This window comes from Bufo gargarizans, chromosome 5 (assembly GCF_014858855.1).
Source record: "Bufo gargarizans isolate SCDJY-AF-19 chromosome 5, ASM1485885v1, whole genome shotgun sequence".
Lineage (NCBI taxonomy): Eukaryota > Metazoa > Chordata > Amphibia > Anura > Bufonidae > Bufo > Bufo gargarizans.
This window is the reverse complement of record NC_058084.1, coordinates 418,211,560-418,237,363: the sequence shown is the minus strand read 5'-3', so window position 1 is coordinate 418,237,363 and position 25,804 is coordinate 418,211,560. Positions and strand designations below refer to the sequence as shown.

Here is a 25,804-nt window from a genome sequence, read left to right as displayed (position 1 = left end):
CCTTCGTGTATATCACTTAGGAGATTTATCAAAACTGGTGCAAAGTAGAACTGATTCCACCTTTGATTTTTCAGAGATACTTTGGAGGTGGAATCTGATTGGTTGCTATGGGCAACTAAGCCGGTTCTACTTGACATCAGTTTTGATAAATTTCCCCCAATATCTCTATTTGTGGATTGCTGGACACAGTTACAGCTGCTGTGTGCTTGCTGAGAATGCTTTAATGGCATTAGTGTGGCTGACGAAGGAGCAATTTTAATTAGTACAATAATGTATATCTGCATAAAGGAAGCTGGTGTCCCTTGGGGTCTGAGTATGAGCAGAGCAGTCTACTGATTTAAAGGTTGGCATTGCACTGCCCAGTGCAGGGACTTTTTAACTATTGTGTAAGTTCACCAGCTTGCTCATTTTATACCTACATTATGATTGTGAGGTCCAGGGAGAACGTGAACTGATCAGCACAATACAACCAAATCCTGAGAAATAATAATTAGCTTCATGGCCTTAAAGGGGGTGTCTATGATATAGCTGTATCTATCTATCTATCTATCTATCTATCTACAGTTGCAACAAAAAGTATGTGAACCCTTTGGAATGATATGGATTTCTGCACAAATTGGTCATAAAATGTGATCTGATCTTCATCTAAGTCACAACAATAGACAATCACAGTCTGCTTAAACTAATAACACACAAAGAATTAAATGTTACCATGTTTTTATTGAACACACCATGTAAACATTCACAGTGGAGGTGGAAAAGTATGTGAACCATTGGATTTAATAACTGGTTGAACCTCCTTTGGCAGCAATAACTTCAACCAAACGTTTCCTGTAGTTGCAGATCAGACGTGCACAACGGTCAGGAGTAATTCTTGACCATTCCTCTTTACAGAACTGTTTCAGCAATAAATCTTGGAATGTCTGGTGTGAATCGCTTTCTTGAGGTCATGCCACAGCATCTCAATCGGGTTGAGGTCAGGACTCTGACTGGGCCACTCCAGAAGGCGTATTTTCTTCTGTTTAAGCCATTCTGTTGTTGATTTAGTACTATGCATTGGGTCGTTGTCCTGTTGCAACACCCATCTTTTGTTGAGCTTCAGCTGGTGGACAGATGGCCTTAAGTTCTCCTGCAAAATGTCTTGATAAACTTGGGAATTAAATTTTTCTTCGATGATAGCAATCCGTCCAGGCCCTGACGCAGCAAAGCAACCCCAAACCATGATGCCCCCACCACCATACTTCACAGTTGGGATGAGGTTTTGAGGTTGGTGTGCTGTGCCTCTTTTTCTCCACACATAGTGTTGTGTGTTTCTTCCAAACAACTCAACTTTGGTTTCATCTGTCCACAGAATATTTTGCCAGTACTGCTGTGGAACATCCAGGTGCTCTCGTGCAAACTGTAAACGTGCAGCAATGGTTTTTTTTGGACAGCAGTGGCTTCCTCTGTGGTATCCTCCAATGAAATTAATTTTTGTTTAGTGTTTTACGTATCGAAGATTCGCTAACAGGGATGTTAGCATATGCCAGAGACTTTTGTAAGTCTTTAGCTGACACTCTAGAATTCTTCTTCACCTCATTGAGCAGTCTGCGCTGTGCTCTTGCAGTTATCTTTACAGGACGGCCACTCCTAGGGAGAGAAGCAGCAGTGCTGAATTTTCTCCTTTTTTAGACAATTTGTCTTACCTTGGACTGATGAACAGCAAGGCTTTTGGAGATACTTTTATAACCCTTTCCAGCTTTATGCAAGTCAACAATTCTTAATCATAGGTCTTCTGAGAGCTCTTTTGTGCGAGGCATTATTCACATCAGGCAATGCTTCTTGTGGAAAGCAAACCCAGAACTGGTGTGTGTTTTTTATAGGGCAGCTGTAACCAACACCTCCAATCTCATCTCATTGATTGGACTGCAGTTGGCTGACACCTCACTCCAATTAGCTCTTGGAGATGTCATTAGTCTAGGGGTTCACATACTTTTTCCACCTGCACTGTGAATGATTACATGGTGTGTTCAATAAAAACATGGTAACATTTAATTCTGTGTGTGTTATTAGTTTAAGCAGACTGTGATTGTCTATTGTTGTGACTTAGATGAAGATCAGATCACATTTTATGACCAATTTGTGCAGAAATCCATATCATTCCAAAGGGTTCACATACTTTTTCTTGCAACTGTATCTATCTATCTATCTATCTCATATTTATCTATCTATCATCTATCAATATAGCCATCTATCTAATATCTCCTATTTAGTATCCAATATCTATCTATCTACATCTGTGTCCACATGGGTGAATAAATAATTTTTTTTATTTGTTTGAGTGTGCTGCCTATTTCCATTCTTACTTTTTGTGCAATAGTCCAGTCCCATTAGGCCTGCACCTCTTATTTTTTTTCTTTTGCTTTGTCATTTGCTCTGGTGCTGCTATTTTTCTGCTTTATCTTCTATCTATCTATCTATCTATCTGATATCTCCTATTTAGTATGTCCTGTGTATCTAATATCTATCTATCTATAACACATATACATATGACAGGACTGGCATAATAAATATACTGTATACAAGCTTCCTCTTTGACTCTCACAGTCCTTTGTGCCTGTTGTATCTCTAGTCTCTATCTCTTTTAGTTTATGTCTTTATCTGCTTTTTTCTGCTCCTTCACTTATCAACAATAAACTTGGCAGGACAAAATTATAGGTAATTAAGCGAGACCTGGCAAGTGATATTTGTCACAGATGCTGCTTTCACATTCCTATTTTTCCTAGTGTGTTTTTAAGCAGTGTGAATGGGGTAAGCGTGGATGAGCACATGACGTGCACAATGCTGCTCTTGCATGTCGGCTGCAGGAGACTGGCAGGTTTTCTCTTAAATCCACACTTAAAATGTACAGCTTCTTGGCATGAGCTGCCAAAAAAGTTCCCCTGAGGTCAACATTTATTCCATATTATTCATATTGTGTGTCTCTCTCCATCCTTGTAGGAGCTGTGCCGTCAGCGGATGGCTGTCAAGTCTTCAGATCGTCCAGAACCTCTGCACAGTTCTCGCATCAACAGCATCTCATCACAGTTCAGTGATGGACCAATGGCCAGCCCTACCGCACGGAGCAGCACGTCATCTTGGAGTGAGGAGCCCGTGCAGTCAAATATGGACATCTCCACCGGTCACATGATACTGGTAAGGATTATTGCTTCTCCATTACTCTTCCCAGTTGCATGCCCTCAAGCTGGTACTAACCACTAATCTGGCCACTCATGAATCCTGAAATTCTCTTCCAACTTACTGTATAAGAGCTGCTAATATGATTCACAATTATGTATGTAAATGCTCCTGGAAGGTCTCAGACCAGGATATATGAGATTAACTACTAATCATCGTTTGCCTATTGTCAATGAGTACTATAACGTAATGTAATATGTTCAGGCGCTCTCATAGAAACCCGTGTATGAAATGTTTATTTCAAACCTTGATTGCAAACGATGGAGGAGAAATGCTGGGTGTCCAGTACTGAATTATCATTGGGTCTAGCTCTGGTGTATAAAATGTCATGTAGCCCGCCTTTGAAAAATAAGTTCAAATGTTGTGGCTTGAACTCTTGAACACTGCAGCCAGTCACCCGTTTCAGTGGTCACGTGCTTGAACAGTATGTCACTAGCAGTGACTTACCATTCAGATGCTTGATGTCTGTCGCTAGGATTTGGGGAATACTATATCTCCTTATGGGGATCACCTAATCGTCGCGAGGAGGCTTATAGCCCAGACAACGCTCCTTTCAAATTCTAGGAAGAAAGGGATGCAAATGAACTTTTAACAAGCTCTGCCTCTGATGCCACCAGATGTAAGGCAGCTATCCAATAAGTCAATGTTCAAACTTTTGAACAGGCCTAGAGGCATGGATAATAATTAAGGCAGCATCTCATCTGCAGACAGATGTTTCGGGGTGATTGCCCCTCATCAGTCAAGAAAGTACTGTCTTAACTGGGTCAGAGGACTAGGTCATCATTCGTGGACTATTATATTTCCTTATGAAGACCGCCTAAGTGGCATGAGGAATCTTATAGGCATGTGACCACTAACACCAGTAATTGGTCAGAATAGTTAAAGGACCAATCCGCCTAAGGTTAGGTTCAGGGAACCTGAAGCAGCTTGGAAGGGGGCCACAGTTCTAGGGCAGTGGCACTGTGGTGAGGTAATTGTATATATATATATATATATATATATATATATAGATATAGATATCCTTTGCAAATCAGTCTGATTGTGCAGTCACTTCTCTTTGTTCTCTGTTTGTCTCCATGACAACAGACTGCAAAGAAGTCCTGTGTGTAGTCTGGTCCTGCAGTCACTTGCCTCTCTCCTCACTATTGTCTGTAGATTAACAGGAAATTGGATTAGGTGGAAAAACACACAGGGTTTAGTTGTAGGTTGTAACCATTAAGACACATAGGTCCACATAGGAACTGTATAAGCAAAAGGGTAGTTTTTCTATTTATTTAAACCATTAAATTTTATTTTTTTATGTAACTTAAGGCAGGGATGCCCAACCTGCGGTCCTCCAGCTGTTGCCGAACTACAATTTCCAGCGTTCCTAATAGCTGTAGCCTGTCCTGGCAAGATAAAAGTTGTAGTTTTGCAACAGCTGGAGGGCCGCAGGTTGGGCATCCATGACTTAAGGCACCAAAGTTGGCTTATTACTATAGAAATGGTAGGATTTTATGCATCTAAAAGTTGATATAAAAAGGACCATTTTCTAAGATGTTTATGGGTGAAGTAGCCTGGAGGACCATAATTCACAGCTATGTAACTAAATCACTAAAATGTTAAATTGTTAATAGCTAGATATACTTTTTTTTTGTAACCTATGAAGGCCATCTGTCACCTGACCAGGCCCTTAACATTAGAGTATCTTACAGATAACCTAATACCACATGGGAATGTGCAATCGTCTTCATTAAACATCCTGCTGAAGTGCTAATGAGATGTCAGGACATAAGGCTGAACATTAAGTATACGTGGGTGTTCCCTCCTCTTTAGGAGCCCTATTCATCAGAGCTAAGAGGAGGCACATGACAACGATATCAGTAGCTATATAGCAGCATATGTCTAAAAGTCCCTTAGCTTAGTAATAGGACTACTAAATACTTCACACTTCTGGTTCAAATGATGTGTCTCTTTTTATAAGGTGCACTTGAGTTATAAAAGGAAATAACATAGAAACATAGAATGTGTCGGCAGATAAGAACCATTTGGCCCATCTAGTCTGCCCAATGATCTCATAAGAAACGTACATCTTTGTGTAATGGGAAGTAGGTCCTACTTCAACTGTATTCACAGAGGTGACCATGGAAAGTCAATGTTCCAGCTTGCAAATTAGAAAAGGGATCCTGGAGCATGGCACAATGAATTTGTGCAGAAAGCGGAGATGTTGTGGATTGCTTGTTGGACTGATGTCTGTATACCAGCCTCTGCAGATGTGCTTTGACATCAAGACTTGTGTAGTCTCTGCTGCAAGAGTATGGGTGTTCACACTGCATAGGACTGTAGTAGTGGTCCTTGCTCATGTTCCAAATGTTGTGTGTCTGTTACACAGTTGCTGCATTTCCGTTGTTCAATTATATATAAACCTTGATTGTTCTTTTGACGTAAGAACCCTTTGAAGGTTCCTTCACTTCAGCCAAGTTCATAGCTGGCAATTTCAGTCTAGAATTGTTTGACTTTTGCCAACATTGGGCAAGGATCTTGGGCCTTCTGAGTAAGTGTTTCGGAGGGCCTATCTTTTGTTATCATTGCAGACATATCATCAGTCTTATAGGTTATTTGTGAATAATCTCATAAAAAAAGACCCTAGTGACAACTGATTGACTTTAAATGGGCCTGAACCTTTAAGACCCTTCACTATTTGGATTCCAGTATCGTGTTGGAACCTGGCTCCACGGGACAATCCTCTTGTGGACACATTCTGGCAATGCTCCCAAGTGATTACTGACTGTGACAGGGGTCAGTGCAGTGTAAAGGAAAAAATTGCTGTCTGCTGAAGACTTGTTTGGCCAACAGCTAATCCCTTCCAACCCCCCCAAAATATGCATGTATGTCTTCTGACTGTAGAGATGAGAGGAAGTTGCTGCCAGATACCTAGCAATTGCTTATCTCCTCTGAGAACAAAACATTAGGCATATTGTCATTCACTCCTCCAAATCTGCTCTTTCCTCCAATCTGCTGTTGGACGATAGTTAGGAGACACTCCTACACACGAGATGGTCATCCGATCCCACCAAAATTAGCTGGTTCAGCTGTATGATGAATGTAATGTGCATCCCACCAGTAATGTGAAAAAAAGAAAATCAGACATCATATAGTACATGACGATCTCCTATAGCTAGAACCAGCCATGTACCTCACATGGATCCAGATATCTCCCCATTTATTGATCCAGTTGCTCTGCTGATTTTAAGTCAAACTGGTAGCCCAAGGGGGCATAGCCATTCTCAGGAGATATGTCCTTTCTCAGGGGGTGTATTCTTTCGGCTGCAGCTCTCTCGCTAACTGTCACAGCTTCTAAAAAGTAGATATGGCTGGTGGCATTTAAAAGTTGAAACTGAGCATGTGTGACCACCTCAGTGAGGTGGACAGAGAAAAAAGAAAAACAGATACATTTTATTGAATAACTCAGCGGCTATCCTAAATTTCTAATTACATGCAATTACAAAAGTATTCAGATCCAGGTGCTGGTTTGAGAAATGTAGAATATTTTCCGCAGGACAACACCGTTAAGTGCTATAACGTATCCTATAACTAGTTCACTAATATCTATTAAACAGATGACGACGACCTGCACTCACCAGCACGTCTAAAATAGATCCATAGTTATCTAAATAAATGCCGTTTTGTCGCCGTATCTTTTTTTAAGGCCAAGTTTAAACCTAGAGAGAATCCTATGAATATTTAATGGTCTTTTCCCATTAGACAGCTGCGGACTGTTTTTACATTACCTTTGGGCTTGTTCTACATGAGTGATTTTGTTGCATGATCGGATCACTGGTGTTTTTATTGTGTGGTAATTGTTTTTTTCACACGGGCGGTTGTCATAATGGAGATTACAGCTCACAGGTTCCAGTACTGTACTGTAGATACAGGCGTCAGCCATTTCAACAATTCTTGGTGGATTTGGGTCCTAAGCAATTTGCTCCATTTCTGAATATCTATATATTTTTTTTATTTTGTGGACTCCTCATTGTCCATCCTGTGGATGAACAGTCCAGTCAGCACAACATTTGTTTCTAATTACAAGAATAAAACCAATGAAACAGGTTGATAAATGTAAAACACCTAAGCACAGGCAAACAGTAGTAATTTCTAAAAAGATTTAACGTGCAAGAGACCTTGAAAGGCTTATTACAGTAGGTAAATGCCTTTACAAAATGGTGATTTTTTTTAAAAATAACAACAGAATATGTAACATGTACAGTTATGGAAGTGGAAATTGCAACCTGTTCAAGAAGGAGACCACTACAATGATGATGCTCAGTTACATTTTTTTAAAATTAAATAAATGGCATTAAAATAGTATTTGAGTCTTTACAAAATCCTTCATCACAAATGTAAACCCCCTATAGATAGATATGTTGGAATTAGATATGAACAAATTTTGGGTCTGATTCGGATATTATTTTTAAATTTAATCATGGTCCACAAATTATTCCTTTTTTGTGTGCAGATGCCTTCTTCTACGTCTACTGACCAGTAAATTGGCTGCCATTTTAAGAGATTTGTCTGAATCAAATCACAATAGATTTGGATTTAGCTGGAATCCACATTTTTGGGAAATTTAAGACGGATTAGATTAGTTTAGAATCGATTTGCTCATCTCTAGTTGGGATGTGTCTTAAAGAGGACCTGTCACCATGTGTGGGATTGGTGGTGGTGGTGGTGGTGGTGGGGGGGTGCGTCTGTAAATACTCTGACACTATTCAAAAAGCACTGTCAGTGTCAGACTGTGTAGGGACACTCCCTACCCTACTGGGTAACACCCAGTTGTCAATTTGTTTTATACATCTTTAGGTGGAATAACAAAGGAACAGTACAATGCAGAGATATGAGAAAAGTGCTTCAGAATTATTGTTTATGGGGGTTGCAAGAACATTCTAAAACAGATATAGCGTGAGTTGTGACAGCTCCCTTTTAAAGGAAGCGTCTCATGAAGACAACCGTTGTCACAATGCTCTATTAGGGTTATGCACAGAAGGGTCCCCCACTCAGGAACTCTCCATATGAGCCAGAACACTGTTCTTCTATTGTACGGGCAAGCGTTCATCTGAATGGCCGCCATGTAATTCTTCATTTGAGATGCCTGGTTGACCACAACTTCCTGTGCCAGGATGGAAATCCAGGGCAATCAGCTGTTTTGCCCCAGTGGTCATATTTTTCAAAAAGGGGCTCCCTCTAATGAAACAACCCATTTTATTCTCATTTCATATGACTTTACATTCACATGGACACCTAATAAAGGGACTTAAAGGGAACATGCCATATCTTTTATGCAAATCTTAGGGGGATGGGTGGGAAGAAATGGAGCTCATGAATAAGCTGAACTCTTCTCCAGCAATGTGTGACTCTTCTCTGTCACTGGCTGCGATAATTTTATATATAGCAAGTTATAGCAACCACTTAATATTAGTCTCATTAGTCTCAGATGGCTGAAATCAGCATGTCTGTCAACACTTTAGGCGGCTCTTTGAGGGCAGCATAAAGGATATGACTGGTTCCCTTTAACAGCCACCATTCTTTTCAGCTCAGCTCTGGCCATTGTGCCATTGAAACATGGTCTACTCTTGAGAGGATGCTCTTTGCTTTGGCCCCTCAATTAACTTTCTGTTAATTTTCCTGTTTGAAAATCTTTTTCTAAACCTGAAATGCACATACCACAGGACCTACACTTGAGAGTAGGTCCTGTGGTATGTGCATTTCAGGTTTAGAAAAAGATTTTCAAACAGGAAAATTAACAGAAAGTTAATTGAGGGGCCAAAGCAAAGAGCATCTACTGCTCTGGAGGATCCACCAAGTTCATGCAGTTCCTGGACAAAACATGTGTAACAATTCATCTCCTCTGTGGTGGCCCTGCAGAGGAAGTGAACACTTTCTACCAGGGTCCCAAACAGATTCCAGCTGATTGTTGAAGTTCCTCGCAGGGGGACAGCTGATCATCAGGTTATTTTCATGGGATCCTTGTAGTTGACAACCCCTTTAAGCCCACTAATTATTATTCATTTTATTAGTCTTCTCTTAACAACCTATCATAGTTTTCTTTTCATTTTCCAGTATGTCTTAGAAAAATATAAAGCTGTGATTTCATTGGTCTCTACAGGCATCTGCACCAGCTTTCCATACGTTTTAATCCCAAATAGCTGCAGTTAGACAAAAGCTTATTTGTTTCCTGATGGTGCGAATAACATCCATCATCCAGTTCATCTTCCCTTCTGTTTTTTATATGTAACAATGAAGTCAGTGGAACAGCAGATGCTACAGATAAAATGACAGATTTTAGGAGGACATCGTCTTGTGCCGTCCATCATCCCATTGTTTTTATTAATAAAAGCCACATATAGACAACTAATGTCACAGTGACTACAGAGAGGGAAAAAACATCCATTATTACATCCATTGAAGTAAATAATGGGACAACAGATTAAAAATCGCAGAACCTTAGTCTTTTGAATGATATATATATATAGAATAGAAAAAGTAAGGCAGCACCAATCTATAAACAGTACTGCGGGTACAAGCTCAAAAGGGCAAGCTTACCCAAAAATCCAGTCCAAAAAATAGAGCAGCACTCCAGGATAATGTGGAAAATAGTGGTTTATTCACCCATTGGTGACGCAACGTTTCGGCTCCAACATGAAGCCTTTCTCAAGCCTAATTAATAAAAGCCACATATAGACAACTAATGTCATAGTGACTTCAGAGAGGAAAAAAACATCCATTATTCCATCCATTGAAGTAAATAACGGGACAACAGATTAAAAATCTCAGAATCTTAGTCTTTTGAATGATATATACAGTCATGTGAAAAAATTAGGACACCCTTTGAAAGCATGTGGTTTTTTGTAACATTTTTAATAAAAGGTTATTTCATCTCCGTTTCAACAATACAGAGAGATTAAAGTAATCCAACTAAACAAAGAAAACTGAAGAAAAGTCTTTTCAAGATCTTCTGTAAATGTCATTCTACAAAAATGCCTATTCTAACTGAGGAAAAAGATAGGACACCCTCACATGTATTCCCTCTTAAATTGGCTCAGATCTCACACAGGTATATCACACCAGGTGCACATAATTAGTAGATCGTTACTCTGCATGTTGAATGAGGCTTGCCCTATTTAAACCTCAGACATTTAGTTTGGTGTGCTCCTGACTGTTGAAGTGAGAGTGAGCACCATGGTGAGAGCAAAAGAGCTGTCAGAGGACTTCAGAAAAAAGATTGTAGCAGCCTATGAGTCTGGGAAGGGATTTAAAAAGATCTCAAAAGATTTTGAAATCAGCCATTCCACTGTCCGGAAGATAGTCTACAAGTGGAGGGCTTTCAAAACAACTGCCAACATGCCCAGGACTGGTCGCCCCAGCAAGTTCACCCCAAGAGCAGACCGCAAGATGCTAAAAGAGGTCTCCAAAAACCCTAAAGTGTCATCTCGAGAACTACAGCAGGCTCTGGCTACTGTTGATGTAGAAGTACATGTCTCTACAATCAGAAAGAGACTGTACAAGTTTAACTTGCATGGGAGGTGTGCAAGGAGGAAACCTTTGCTTTCCAAGAGAAACATCGAGGCCAGACTGACATTTGCCAGAGATAAAGTTGACAAAGACCAGGACTTCTGGAATAATGTTCTTTGGACAGATGAGTCCAAAATTGAATTATTTGGACACAACAGCAGAGGACATGTTTGGCGTAAACCAAACACAGCATTCCAAGAAAAGAACCTCATACCAACTGTGAAGCATGGAGGTGGAAGTGTCATGGTTTGGGGCTGCTTTGCTGCAGCAGGACCTGGTCAGCTCACCATCATAGAATCCACGATGAATTCTACTGTGTATCAGAAGGTGCTTGAAGAACATGTGAGACCATCAGTTAGAAAATTAAAGCTGAAGCGGAACTGGACCATGCAACATGACAATGACCCAAAACATACTAGTAAATCAACCAAAGATTGGCTGAAAAAGAAGAAATGGAGAGTCCTGGAATGGCCAAGTCAAAGTCCAGATTTGAATCCCATTGAGATGCTGTGGGGTGACTTGAAAAGGGCTGTACGTGCAAGAAACCCCTCAAACATCTCACAGCTGAAAAAGTTCTGCATTGAGGAGTGGGGTAAAATTTCCTCAGACCGATGTCGAAGACTGGTAGATGGCTACAAGAACCGTCTCACTGCAGTTATTTCAGCCAAAGGAGGTAACACTCGCTATTAGGGGCAAGGGTGTCCTATCTTTTTCATCAGTTAGAATAGGCATTTTTGTAGAATGACATTTACAGAAGATCTTGAAAAGACTTTTCTTCAGTTTTCTTTGTTTAGTCGGATTACTTTAATCTCTCTGTATTGTTGAAACGGAGATGAAATAACCTTTTATTAAAAATGTTAAAAAAAAACACATGCTTTCAAAGGGTGTCCTAATTTTTTCACATGACTGTATATATATATATATATATATATATATATACACATCCCTTGTATTGCACATTATGCAATATGCATTCCAGGGGATTTAAAAAAGAAAGCAGCTCCGTAATCCGTTTTCTGGGATTTAGAGAGGCTCCCCAAGACTGCAACAAAATCTGGCACTGTGAAAACACATTTAGGAAGGTTTCACGCCTATCTTTTTCTGAAAATTCTGCATTTTTTTATGGATTTTTTAAAATCCCATCATACTGGGTGTGGCATTATTTTCAGATGTTTGAAAAAAGTGACTAAAAACGCAAAGTGACTAAAAGACTATTGGAGTCACTTTTTCTCCTCGATCTTGTGCTGCCCTCTTCCGGTGTGTCTAATCGTCCAGATGCTGACATTAGAGGCAGGAGACTCTGACAGGTCCTGGCAGTGCAGTAGTGAGGACACAGAGTGTACGATCACTCTGTGTTATCTGCTCACTGAACTGTCACATCTTACACTCAGATTTCTGTAAATTGTTCAGTCTGCAAGTAACACACACACTTTGGTGCACACAGCATGGTAAATGTGCAGTGTCTGCCCTGCCAGTACCTTTGTATCCAAGCGTCCTCCATGCTGTGCACCGGACAGATCCGGCCCAGTAACTCCAGACTCCTCCTACTGGTTCTGACTGGATAAGCTCAGGAAGAAAGGCTGTCCCTAATAACAATAGTGCTCTGTGGCTGGAATAGTCAGGGGCATCTGTAGCTCGCATATCAGAGGGCACTGTGATGAAACACTGTGGCTTGCAATGTGATCAGTCACTGTGGCTGCCATAGTAAGGGGGCACTGAGACTGGCATAGTCAGGAGGCACGGTGGCTGGCATTGTCAAGAGGCACTGTGGCTGGCACTGTGATGGGGCACAATGGCCGGAATAGTCAAGTGGCATTATGGCTGCCATAGTCAGGGGCTTTATGGTTGGTAATGTGATGAGGCACTGTGGCTGGCATAGTCAGTACCGTATTAACTGTATATCACCCATAGAATACGTATATGGTAAAAATGGTATTTTCTACTTTTATGTTTTTAATTATGTGTGCGTCTTATGGTACAGTGCATCTTATAGTCCAAAAATACTGTAGTGTGGCGGCATCCTAAGACATTATTTTTTGCTCCATTTTTGCAGAATACTGATTACATATGTTGGCAGGAAATGTACTTTAAAGGGGTTGCCTAGTTTAGAATATTCATTTTCAAATATCGTTATAGGGCATTCCCAGGAATAGTGCCAGAGAGCCGCTATAAAAGTGCATTACACGGACAGTCATTCATTTTAATGAGCGCTGTGTAATGCCTAATTTCCCCTGTGGTGGTGCTGTAGTGAAATTGAACACTTACTGTCAGTTTTATGCATAGATTATAAGTAATTGCTGGGGGTACCAGGCGCAGACACCCTCCTCCTTATACGTATTGTCGACAGAGAATACCCCTTTAATGATCAGTGAGATACCAGGATGTTTGTTCTGAGCAGTCAATGACCTCCTAGTGAAGTGCTGGAGAGTTTATTGCTTGCTGTACACATATCACATATCGTATAAAAGATTGTTTCTTGTGTTTTTTTATATATATTATGACTTGTGAGATTTATTTCTTTGTTTTGTGCCCTCTTATAAATTGCCTTTGCGCTAGTTATTTTAATCCATTGCCTGTAATTTACTGCATATCTGCTTGGAGAGATTCAGTGACAGCACAAGCGAAAAACTCTGGCGTATAAATAAACTTTATGTGCGTCTTCTAGTTTATGCTGGAATGGGTTTGTTTTTCGACTGAATCGACAGTGACCTTTACAAGAAATATATTTATCTCTCCTGTAAACAGCTGGCATGTAAAGGGTGTTTGGAATTTTTTTTATTTAAACACATTTTAAATTTAAAGCCAACAGCTCTTTTATTCTGACTTCCCAGCGGAGTCCTTCTTACTCACAGAAGGCGGCCAGTGCCGTACCTACCATGGAGGCAGACCATGCAACTCCTATGGGGCCTGCACTGAGAGGATGGCCCGCGGCTGAGCTCTTTCTTCTTTGTCTGACATAAAACAATTGGGTTTTCCTGCAGCCACCACTAGAGGGTGTTAATGCAAAAAGGTTTTTACAGCTTCCAATAATTTTAAATGGCAAATTCCTATAAATGGAGCTCCCCCAAGTGGTGGCTGCAGAAAGCCAGTTTTATCATATGCTGGGAAGCAGGAGGTTTACCACTGTACGGGTAGATGTATCAATGTATTTATGTCACTTGTCTGGTGTAAATACATTGAGATATATGGCGTTCAAAATCGCGTCATAGTTATAAAGTACCTGTTCCACTTTTTCCGATATAAAAGTTAGGTTAAAGGGGTTTTCTGAGATATTTATTCTGATGATCTATCTTCTGGAAAGGTCATCAATATCTAATCGGTGGAGGTCCGACACCCAGGACCCCAGCCAAGAAGCCATTTGAGAATGCACTGCCACTCACAGTAGCACCGCGGCCTTCTCACAACTTTCCCTAGGCTGTGTGACGTCACATTCATTGGTCGCATGGCGTAGGCGAAGCTCAGCCCCATTGAAGTGAAAGAGGCTGAGCTGCGATACCAAGCACAGCTGCTGAGAGAAGGCCGGGGAACAACTGTGAGCGCCGGTGCTTTCTCAAAAAGCTGATTGGCGGGGTTCCCGGGTGACCCCCCATCAATCAAATACTGATGACCTATCCAGATGATTGGTCATCAGTATAAAAGTCTTAGAAAACTCCTTTAAAGTATAACTGTCGTATTTTCTTTTTTTTTGGAGTATTGGATTGTGGTGATTAATATCTCCTTGGTGGCCCTATTTCAACTTTTCACTGTGTATTCAATTACCCCTTAATTCCACAGTTTTGTTCCCTGTACTGCCTACTTTTACCTGTGCTTAAAATACGGTTGCTAGGCATGGTCCATCTATCTGTTGAAGGTCGGAGGACGCAGAAGCATGCAGCGTGCAAGGTCACATTACAGACAGCCAGGGACTGTAAGTAAATGATTAGAGCCAGGTCCTCCCCAGCAGCTGATAACAGTGCCTGGGCTGTGTGCACTTCTCCCTGTCCCTGCGCTTGGCAGACGCTCCCTCACTCAGCAGAGCTGGAGAAGCAGAGTTGGAGCAGCGCAGACCAGGGAAGGGAGATCTGCCGTCTGCTCAGTGTATAAATGAAAGCAACATGTGGTAAGAGGACCCCTTTGTGCTGCAGGAGATTAACCCTTTAGGGGGGAGGGCTCTGGTTACTGACACTTTTGGGGGGCTATTGTTACTGGCTAGTGAGGGCAGGTGGAATTAGCCTCAGTGGCAGTGGCGGCCATCTTAACGCAATAGTGAAATTGCAGTTTTATGCAGACTGGTTGCTAAGGGCTGAATCTTATTAAATATGGGGTAAGTCAGTCTAATAGTAACTGATTCTGGAATATCATGTTATTAGTAACTACATATATGAAAATTGAAATTAGGGTCTAAGTGTGACAGTTATCCTTTAAGTTGGCGAGCACAACTTTTTTTTTGGTCTACTTAATGGAAAAATTGTAAATCTGTAAAAAATCCTACAGCAATGGGGGGAGGCATTACTGAAGTTTGCTACCAGTCCCTATGAGACCTGTGTACATCCTTGAATGAAGCATAGGCCACAGTGTATACTGTGTAAAGAAACCGGTGCCAGTTCCATGTGTATGGTGGTGGAGCCCTACCTTGGCTGAGGAGGTGGGCTTATGGTCAGTAACTGATGCCTGGAGCTGTAGTGTTTTTGGATGAAGGTTGACTTCATTGCAACTGCCAGACACTAACATTCCTGTTGAATCGTCAAGTTACATTATCCTTATCATTTTGCGTTTTACCTCCTAAACAAGGCAATCCACATGTGATATTTTTGTTTTTCTTGCTGTCAGTTTTGTGACTGCCAGCTGTAGGGAAGGACATCATCATCATTCTCTGGCAATTATAGAGTATGAAAAGCTTGAAAAATGTGTAACGAAACTGTATTATTATGGCATGTTTATTGTTGGCGAGAGCGAGAAATCGCTAAACCCATGTTTAATGCCGTTTAGATAGACACGTATTTTAGTAGGAGCTTTTCAATAGCGTAAACTGACAATGCTGCTTGGACTTTGACTTTGAGTTTAATCATATCATCCATCAGGTTTTATGTTTTATATTTTACTAATCGTTGCTGTTTTAGATAATATTTTAAATATGAAATTTGATATATGTTTGTCATGGTAAATAGGACTTCTGCAATGTGGTACTTTTAGGTCTCATTCTACATATACAATCTATATGAATTAAAGGGGTTATCCAATGATTAATATAAAGAATGAAAATCAGACATCATATATAGGACATGACAATCTCTTTCTAGCAAAGATAGAACCAGCCCTGTACCTCACATGGATCCAGAGATCTCCACATTTATTGCTGCAATTGCTTTGCTAAATTTTATTTAAAGCTGACAACCCAGGGGTGTGTCCTTTCTGCTGCAGCACTCTCCCTATTACAGCTAGGGGATGTGTCCACTCTAATGCAGCTCTCTCCCTATCACAGCTCAAGGGGTGTGTCCTCTCTGCTACAGCTTTCTCCCTATAACGGTCACAGCTTCTAAGAGAAAATACAACTGATGGCAGCTGAAGGATAGAACTGAACATGTGCGACCACCTCAGCAAGGTGGACAGATAAATAATGAAACAGAACTAACACCTGTTTATTGGCCATAATAAATTATTACATCAAATTACAAAAGTATTCAGATCCAAGTGCTGGTTTGAAAAATGTACAATATTGCTTGTGGGACAACCCCTTTAAGGTAAAATGTTCACAGTGGCACTTGATATCTAATATATAAAGCTGAGTGTATGTATGTATGTCCGCTGAAGGAATCCACACCGTCACATTTACAATCACGAAATTTGGCACACAGGTACATCGGGTGTCCGGGAAGGTTTCAGACCAGGTCTCAGGTCTCTAGCATGTACCGTTCCTGAGATGATCCAGAAAAGAAAAATGCAAATATGGCACAATCACATGATCTGCATTAGCCAATAGAAGCCTGGAGGTCTTTCTCCTCATACCTCAACTGCCATACACACGGTCACATGAGGGGGCCGCTTATTGAGGAAATCACGGGGTACTTTGGAGGTCACTAATAAAGGGGAAAGCACTGTGGAGGTCACTGTTAGGGTCCATTCACACGTCCGTGGTGTGTTGCGGACTCGCAAATTGCGGATCCGCAACACACCCGGCCGGCACCCGCTATAGAAATGCCTATTCTTGTTAGCAGCTGCGGACAAGAATAGGACATGTTCTATCTTTTGCAGAGCTGCGGACGGGAAGTTCGAGGCCGAAACCCGGAAGTTCGGGGCCGCGCTGCGCAAATGCGGAAGCGGTGAGCAGATAGTGTGCTCTCCGCTTCACGTCCGGGCCCATAGAGAATGAATGGGTCTGCACTCGTTCTGCAAAATTGCCGAACGGGTGCGGATCCTTTTGCGGACGCGTGAATGGACCTTTAAAGGGGAAGGTGCTGTGGATGTTACTGTTAAGGGGGAAGGCCATTGTGGAGGTCACTGTTAAAGGGGCGGGCACTGTGGAGGTCACTGTTAAGGCAGGAGGGGACTGTAGAGGCCACAATTAAAGGGGCAGCGGGGTACTGTGAGGCCACTGTTAAGGGAGCGGGGTACTGTGGCAGTCACTGTTAAAGGGGCAGTTGCTAGTGGAGGTCTCTGTTTAGGGGGCCTGGAATGGTGGAGGTCACAGTTAAGGGGACTGTAACCTATGGTCAGTGTTATAGGGCAGGTGCTGTAGATGTCACTATTAAGGGGGCGGGCCCCTGTGGAGGTAACTGTCAAGAGGGTGGGTGCTGTGGAACTTACTGTTAAAGGGGCAGGCTGCTGTGAAGGTCAAAGTTAAGGGGGTGGGCTGCTGTGGAGGACCCATTTTAAGGAGGCGTGGCACTGTGGGGTCAGTGTTAAGGGGTGGAGGTTGTGGAGTTCACTGTTAAGGGGGCGAGGTACTGAACATGTCACTGTTACAGGGGATATTGTCGATATCTTTTAACGACACACACAAACATTAAATGAAGTAAATGAAATATACCCAAGCGAAGCCGGGTCCTTCTGCTAGTTTACCTTAAAGAGGTTTTCTGAGATTTTAATACTGATGACCTATTCTCTGGATAGGCCACCTGTATCTGATCAGTGGGGCCGAAGACCCGGGACCCCCGCCTATCAGCTATTTGAGAAGGCACTGGTGCTCCTGTGAGCACCGCGGCCTTCTCACGGCTTACCAAACACAGCGACGTGCATTGTATAGCGGCTGTGTTTTGGTATCACGCTTAGACTTCTCTTAGCTTTTCCTAGGTCAGTGAGGACATGTTCATCGGTCACAAGGCCTAAAAGCAGCTCAGCCCCATAGAAGTGAATAGAGCTGAGCTGCGATACCAACCGCAGCTATACAATGTACAGCACTGTGCTTGGTGAGCTGAGAGAAGGCTGCGGTGCTCACAGGAGCGCTGGTACCTTCTCAAACAGCTGATCAGTGCGGGTCCCGGGTGTCGGACCACCCCCAATAAGATACTTATGACCTATCTAGAGGATAGGTCATCAGTATTAAACTTTTGGAAAACCCTTTTAACTAACAGGTTTTCCATCTCGAAGACATATAACCAAGTTTGCCCAAATGTCATCAAACATATCTGGTCGTTCCCTGAGATACCCTCTTGTGATCATAGTGTGATATACATAAAAATTGTATAAAGTGTGGTACTACAGATGTAGCAGAGTTAACACTCAAACTCTTAACTCAAATTTCTTAATTCATCGTGATATCCGGAAACAAAAGCCATTGAAAAGCAATTGAAGGTGTTGGCTTAACACAATTAGTTTAGTTAACACTTTAAGCATGTGAGTTAACTCTACTACATCTGTATGGAAAGATAAAAAGCAGTAGTAGTGAGCAGTTATGTTTTCATTATACTGTTCTGTTGAGATTTCCTTGTCTGTTATCACTGGAGATCCTAGCTGGGGCCTCGTCTTCTGAGAATGTCTCCAGGTCTTCAATAGAACTGTCAAGTGACCGTAGTATTATATAAGAGAGCACACACACTATATTTTTTACAATATAGGAAAATTTCTTTATTGACAATATTATTATATTCTAATTGCATTTTTGTGTTTTTTTTTTCTTTTTGGATGCTTTTTTTTTAGCTGATTGGATGCTGTGGGTGTTAAAAAAAAAACAGATCCAGGTAGATTCTGCTGCACATTGTTATCTACTTTATACAATGATTCGGGTTTATATACCATCTACTGGACGTTGTTTAAAATAATTTAAAATAATATTGCATTCATATACCTTATATATGCAGTGGGGCAGATTTACTAAGCTTTTAGGAGGCGTAATGCTAAGCAGATTGTCTAGACCTGTACCAGATTTATTACAGGGTCTCAAGCTGGATGATAAATGGTCGACACTTTTATCCCACCCTATACCAACTATTTGTTGGCTTACTTTGAGACAGTATTTTAAAGGGTCTCTGTCAGCATAATCAGCTCATCATGCTGATTAAAATGATACCTTTATTCTGTCTGTATATTAAACAGCTGCAGAGATATCTGTGTTTTTATGCATATGCAAATGAGCCCGTTGGAGCACCAGGGGGCGGGGCTGAATCCTTGGAGCACTGCTTTCGTAACACCCCCGTGCTCTTGCTTTAAACAAGTGCACAGCACCTTGGCATTGGTTGTATAGGCAAAATATAGCTTACAATAATTGGTGTGTTGTACTTGATTCTCACATTTTTGCACTAGCCACAATTTGCACAAAAATATGCAACTATTTGCAATTTTCCTCTCGAAAAAGTGAGTGGAAGCTTAATGGAAGTGGGCTTAGCCATCGCCTTGTCTGACAAATTCACTATAATTTACATCAGAAGCTGCCATAAAGTATAACGCAAAGTTACACCAGCTCATAGCTTTGATTTTCGGCCACACGGACTGGCAAAGGATGCATTTTATTTACACAGTATTCAATACTCTTCCATTATACATTATTTTACACAGCTAAAAAAGTATATGGATGGCAATTAGAGATGAGCGAATTTCATATTTTGAAATTCGTTCGCACTTCGTTTAGTGGTAAAAGGCGTTATGGAGTCCGTTACCACCGACCATAACGCAATTCTATGACGGAATGCCTTTAGAGGCATTCCGTTATTCATTCTGTCATAATAGAAGTCTTTGGGCCGCAAAACAGATCCGTCCCGTTTCCGTTATGCAACTGTTATTCTGGGCAGGAATTATTGTAAGGGCTTTTTTTTCCCTTTTTTTTCCCCTTTTTTTTCCCTTCCCCTGTTTTTAATTGTATTGGTATTTGGTGTGATGGAAATGAGGACCATGTGCACATGTTTTGGCACAGTTTTCTTAGGTCCTGTCCCTTCCCCAAGAAACCTTAGTCCTTCTTAGTCATGGCTAAAAATGCAGAAAGTGAACACACCTTATAACATACCTGACTACCCCCACAGTTACCATAGGGGCTGTGTCACTTTCTACAAATCACAGGATCAGAATTATGTGTTGATAACATGTTCAAACATCCACATATTAAAGGGGTTATCCCATGAATGATGTAAAAAAAAATCAAGTACACGACAACCTCTTTCTAACAAAGCTAGGACCAGCTCTGTGCCTCACATGGGTCTAGAGATATGTCCATTCATTTATCCCTATCCAATTGTTCTGCTAGATTTATTTCGAGCTGTCAGCTTAGGGTGTGTGTCCTTTCTCAGGGGATGTGTCCTTTCTCAGGGGGTGTGTCCTTTCTCAGGGGATGTCTCCTTTCTCAGGGGGTGTGTACGTTCTCAGGGGATGTGTCCTTTCTCAGGGGGTGTGTACTTTCTCAGGGGATGTGTCCTTTCTCAGGGGGTGTGTACTTTCTCAGGGGGTGTGTACTTTCTCAGGGAGTGTGTCCTTTCTGCTGCAGCTGGTGGCAGTAGAACGATAGAACTGAACATGTTCTTCTGTCTCAGGGAGGAGGACAGAAAAGTTAGAAAAAGAGCAAACAGCAGGTGGCGCTATACAGATAGCTTTTTTTAACTCAGAATCTATAATATATTTTTTATTACATGCAAGAGCTGTGAGAAGAATACCAGACAATGAGAAAAACACCAGACCAAGAGCAAGTTGTGATTTGAAAAATAAATGCCATTAACCCCAAAAAATGCACCTCAAGGGTTAAAAAGCACCACTACAAGATAAACACCTGCTTGTCCTGCATTTAATATTTCCCATACACTTCCATGCAACATCTGGAGCTAAAGTTAGGGTACTTTCACACTAGCGTTAATGTTTTCTAGTATAGCGTTCCGTCCTAGGGGCTCAATACTGGAAAAAAATGCTTCAGCTTTGTCCTAATGCATTCTGAATGGAGAGCAATCCGTTCAGGATGCATCAGGATGTCTTCAGTTCAGTCACTCTTACGGTATTTGGCCGAAGAAAATCCCACAGCGGTATTCCGGATCCGGCATTAACTTCCATTGAAATGTGTTAATGCCAGATCCAGTACCAAGTGTTCCGGAAAAACTGAACCGGTTTCCCAGTCTGCGCATGCGCAGATTTTTAAGAATGTGAAAAAAATATATACTGTATCTGTATCGGAGAGAGACGGATCCGGTATTTTAATGCATTTGTCAGACGGATCTGCATCCGGATCCGAAAACAAATAGTATCCGTTTGCACACGGATTTCCGGGTCCGGCAAGAGGTTCCGGCAACGGAACTGCCTGCAGGATTCCTCTAACGCTAGTGTGAAAGTAGCCTTAACTGTATTCTAGAAAATTTTTGGATGCAAAATGACATTATATGCTCATCTGTAGCTTGATTTTCAGCAGATTAGGCTCTCCGTGTCTTATAGTCCAGTGGTATAAACCATCCTTTTTTCATTGTAATACTAAATTTCAATATCTTTGATAATATTTTGGTCTATGGTGATTTTTTTTAAAAAAAATTTTATCTAAAAGTAGCATGCTCTGGGTATACAGTGATACCTCGGTTCACGAACTTAATTCGTGAACTGACTCTGGTCGCGAACCGAATTGGTCGCGAACCGAGGCACATTTTCCCATAGGGTTCAATGTAAATCCAGTTAATCCGTGCTGACCTTTTTTGGGGGGTTTTTGAAGCACAAAAATATGAAACAAATTACAATACACATTAGTACAGTATAGTAATGTATAAAGAGAGGACACTAACCTTGCTTGAGATGACTTCTGGCATGGAGGAAGGCAGGTGGGAGGCAGTTATTGTTTGGAGGGAGAGTCCCCCTCCATAATGACATCAGGGGGAACTGTACAATACAGTAAGTACAGTACTGTATGTGCTAAAAAGCACACCAAAAATAAAAAAATCACTTAAAATGTTAGCAGAGTACTCACAGTACTTCTATCTGTGTCTCTTCTTCTCTCCACGGTCTTCCTACAGGAAGTCACGACCATGTGACAGCCTGGAAATAGCATTAAAATGGCTGCGGCTCCTGTTCGTGAACCGAGGCGGAGTTCGTGAACCGGAGCATATTTTTATGAACTTTTCTGTTCGTGAACCGAGTTGTTCGTGAACAGAAGCGTTCGTGAACCGAGGTATCACTGTATATATATTTTTCTCTTCCCTATAGAATTAAAAAAAAACATCAGGAAAAATGCATGTCCAAAATGTCACAGAAACACCACAAAAACACCATAAAAATACATGTGTTTTTTACAGCAATAAAGAAGCCCTTAAAAGTGTTTTCCAGTGCTTGGATATTGATGGCCTATCTTCGCCTTGGGACCGGTCATCAATATCAGATTGGTGGGGGTCTGACACCAGCACTCCCTCCAATCAGCTGTTTCATGGCAGACACCATAGGACGGAGCCAGAAGCACAAGGTTTTGTCCATGTGTGGTGGCCATGTCGGAATACTGCACATCATCTCCTATTCAAGTGAATGGGAGCTCAACTGACTGCGTCAGTGCCGGAAACTACACAGCAGATGGAGCGCTCGCAGATGCCCCAAAAAACTGTGACAGGAGTGCGGCATTGCTCCAGCGCTGTGTGCCCTTCTGTCTGGTTGGGCACTACCACGGGTCATAAAGTGATGGCACATCTGAGCCATATACCATCACCTTATAGGATGGGAATACCACTTTAAAGGCATCTGTCAGCAGATTTGTACCGGACCTGTTACACGTGCACTTGGCAGCTGAAGACATCTGTGTTGGTCCCATGTTCATATGTGCCCACATTGCTGAGGAAAAATTTAGTTTTAATATATGCAAATGAGCCTCTAGGAGCAACAGGGGCGTTGCCATTACACCTAGAGGGTCTGCTCTCTCTGCAACTGCCCTTTGCACTGTGATTAACCGGACCAGGCAGTGTAAGCGTCATCACACCTGGCCCTGACTTTTCCTAAAGTCAATCATAGTGCAGAGGACGGAGCAGTTGCTGAGAGAGCAGAGCCTCTAGGTGTAATGGTAACGCCCCCGTTGCTCCTAGAGGCTAATTTGCATATATTAAAACGTCATTTTTCTCAGCAATGTGGGCACATATGGACATGGGACCAACACAGATGCCATCAGCTTTCAAGTGCACATGTAACAGGTCAGCCAGTGTCATAGGTACAAAACTGCTGACAGATGCCCTTTAAATGCAGTATATGACCAAATACATAGATAGACTAGACTTGTATTATACCATTGTAGTCACAGTTACCCACAATTATGTCACTGCTATGGCTTCCAATTGTAAAAGTATATACTGTACCGTTCGCTCAATGACACAAAATAACAGAGGGGGCGGAAAAGTGGGTTTGTGATAATCGGTTGTCAGCCAGCTTTCATGGCGATTCCTGTGTAACCAGTAATGAGGTGATCGGGTGCAGTCTTCTGACTGAGCCATCTGTGGTGTAACATGAAGTGAATTAAAAGCCGCTGCTTTTCAATCTACTTAGGCCGGGGTCACCATTGACTGATTAGCTACGGATTTATCTTCGTGGATTTACACCCAGCAAATCCGAAGTATCGTAGAGTACTAGCAAAATCGGAATTCTCATCCACATGCTGCATAAAAAAATGCAGCGGAAGAGGTGCTGCATTACGATTTTGAAATCCAGCAGTCTGTCAATTTATGCATTGGATTATTCTTGCGGATTTCCCCCCTTGACAATGGAGAGGGTGAAACACTGCACACAATGCACATGGTTTTGAGGCTTTTTTGTGCAGTTTTTGCACCAAAAACCGCAAAGTGATTATCAGTCACGTTTGAACTGCACCCTAGGGTATTAGATGTGGATCATAAAAGGAGTGAAAGTTTAAAGGACCGATGCAACTTCTCCTCTATTTGCTTTTGGCTTCCAAAACTGCATCAGGAAACTGGACAGTGTGGCCGCACCCCGATGAGAGCTGGTGAATGGCGTAGATCAGGGATCTCAAACTGCGGCCCTCCAGCTGTTGCAAAACTACAACTCCCAGCATGCCCGGACAGCCTACAGGTATCAGCCTACAGCAGGGCATTGTGGGAGTTGTAGTTTTGCAACAGCTGGAGGGCCGCAGTTTGAGATGCCTGGCGTAGATAAAGGGCTTGTTCACACGGCCATTGTGGGTCCGTTCCGTGCATTGGGGACCGCAATTTGCATCCCCCATGGCAAAGGCAACGTCCGTGCGGCGGTCGGGACAGAGCCAGACCCATTCAACTTGAATGCGTCCATGATTCGTCCACACCGCAAAAAAATAGAACATGTTCTATTTTTTTTGCGGTGCGGAGGCATGGACAGAAACGACACGGAAGCACTCCGTAGTGCTTCTGTGGGTCCCAGTCCGTGCTTCCGTTCCACATCTCCATGATTGCGGACCCATTCATGCGTAGTGCACACAGGCCGGCACCTGTGTATTGCGGACCCGCCGTATGCGGGCCGCAATACAGCCACGGGCACACAACGGCCGTGTTAACAAGCCCTAACCCTTACATTTCCTCAACGTTAGCAGATGCCATGATTTGTCATACTGTATGTCCAAGTAGTATGTCGATGGTCACGCTACAGGTCTAAAACGATGGACAGCAAAGTGACGTCAGCTTTTGACCTTGTCCACACTGAACCAGTGAATTTTGGGTACGGCCACACATTCAGGTTTCTGGATACGGTTTTAGAGTCCAAAACAAGGAGTGAATTAAAAAAAGAAAAGTCATATTTGTCCTTTATACTTTTTCTCCTTTTATGATCTACTCCTGATTTTCGCTTCCAATATTGCATCAAGAAACCTGACCGTGTGTCTGTACAGAAAAAAAAATCATTAGTGAACAGAAAAAAAAACTTTTTAGGTATTAATTGTGCATTTTTTGTCATGAATTTGAATTCATTTTCATTCTGATCTCACCCTCACATCGGGATTTTTTATTTCCTTTGGCTGAAAGCACATACAGTACTGTATTTTGTGGTGTTTTCAATCATTTTTGCTTTTATAGTGGTGTTGTTTGCACCTGCATTTTTGCTGAGAAAAAAACAAAAACAAAACACCGGCTCTAGATGTTAGCTGAAAGTCTATGGGAAATATGAAACAGCTTTTGACTAGTGGTGTTTTTTTCTAATTGAGTGCATTTTTTGTACGGTATCTCTGGTGTTTTTCTTTTTAAACGCAGCATGTTGGAACAATGGTATTGTTTTCAGGCGTTTTTTTGCATCTCTCTCTCTAGAGGAAAAAAATGCCAAAAAAAAACCATCTACACATTAGTTTTGAAAAAACTGCCACAAAATAAATGTCATAAAAAATGTAGGATGGAAAAAACACAAGTGGTCTCTATGTTTTTTTTTTTTTACTTTCACACATAGCATTTTTTTGAAAAGCGCTGTGGTTTTTAGGCATTTTTTCTTAGATGTTTGCTAAAAGCCACTGGTAAAATGTACTATTACATTTTTCTTTTCTTATGGTGCACTTTTTGAGTCAGTACCATATATTTTTTTTATCAAGGCACATCATGCACTAGTCATGGCGTGTTCTTCATACATTTTCCCATAGGCTTACCTAAAGGACCTGAAAATGGCCGACAAAAACGCATGTCAAAATGGAATAAATAAAACACCTAAATAAAATGCATGCTGTTTTTTA

At 41.7% G+C, this 25,804-nt stretch overlaps 1 protein-coding gene across 1 annotated transcript in view; it reads left to right on the top strand.

The window, feature by feature from the left end:
- The window catches only part of PTPRN2 (protein tyrosine phosphatase receptor type N2), a 1,552,619-nt gene that overhangs the window by 1,460,618 nt on the left and 66,197 nt on the right, over positions 1–25,804 (top strand). The window contains exon 14 of the mRNA XM_044294005.1: positions 2,980–3,174. Coding sequence (XP_044149940.1) covers positions 2,980–3,174 — 195 coding nt within the window. The remainder of the gene's footprint in view (positions 1–2,979; positions 3,175–25,804) is intronic.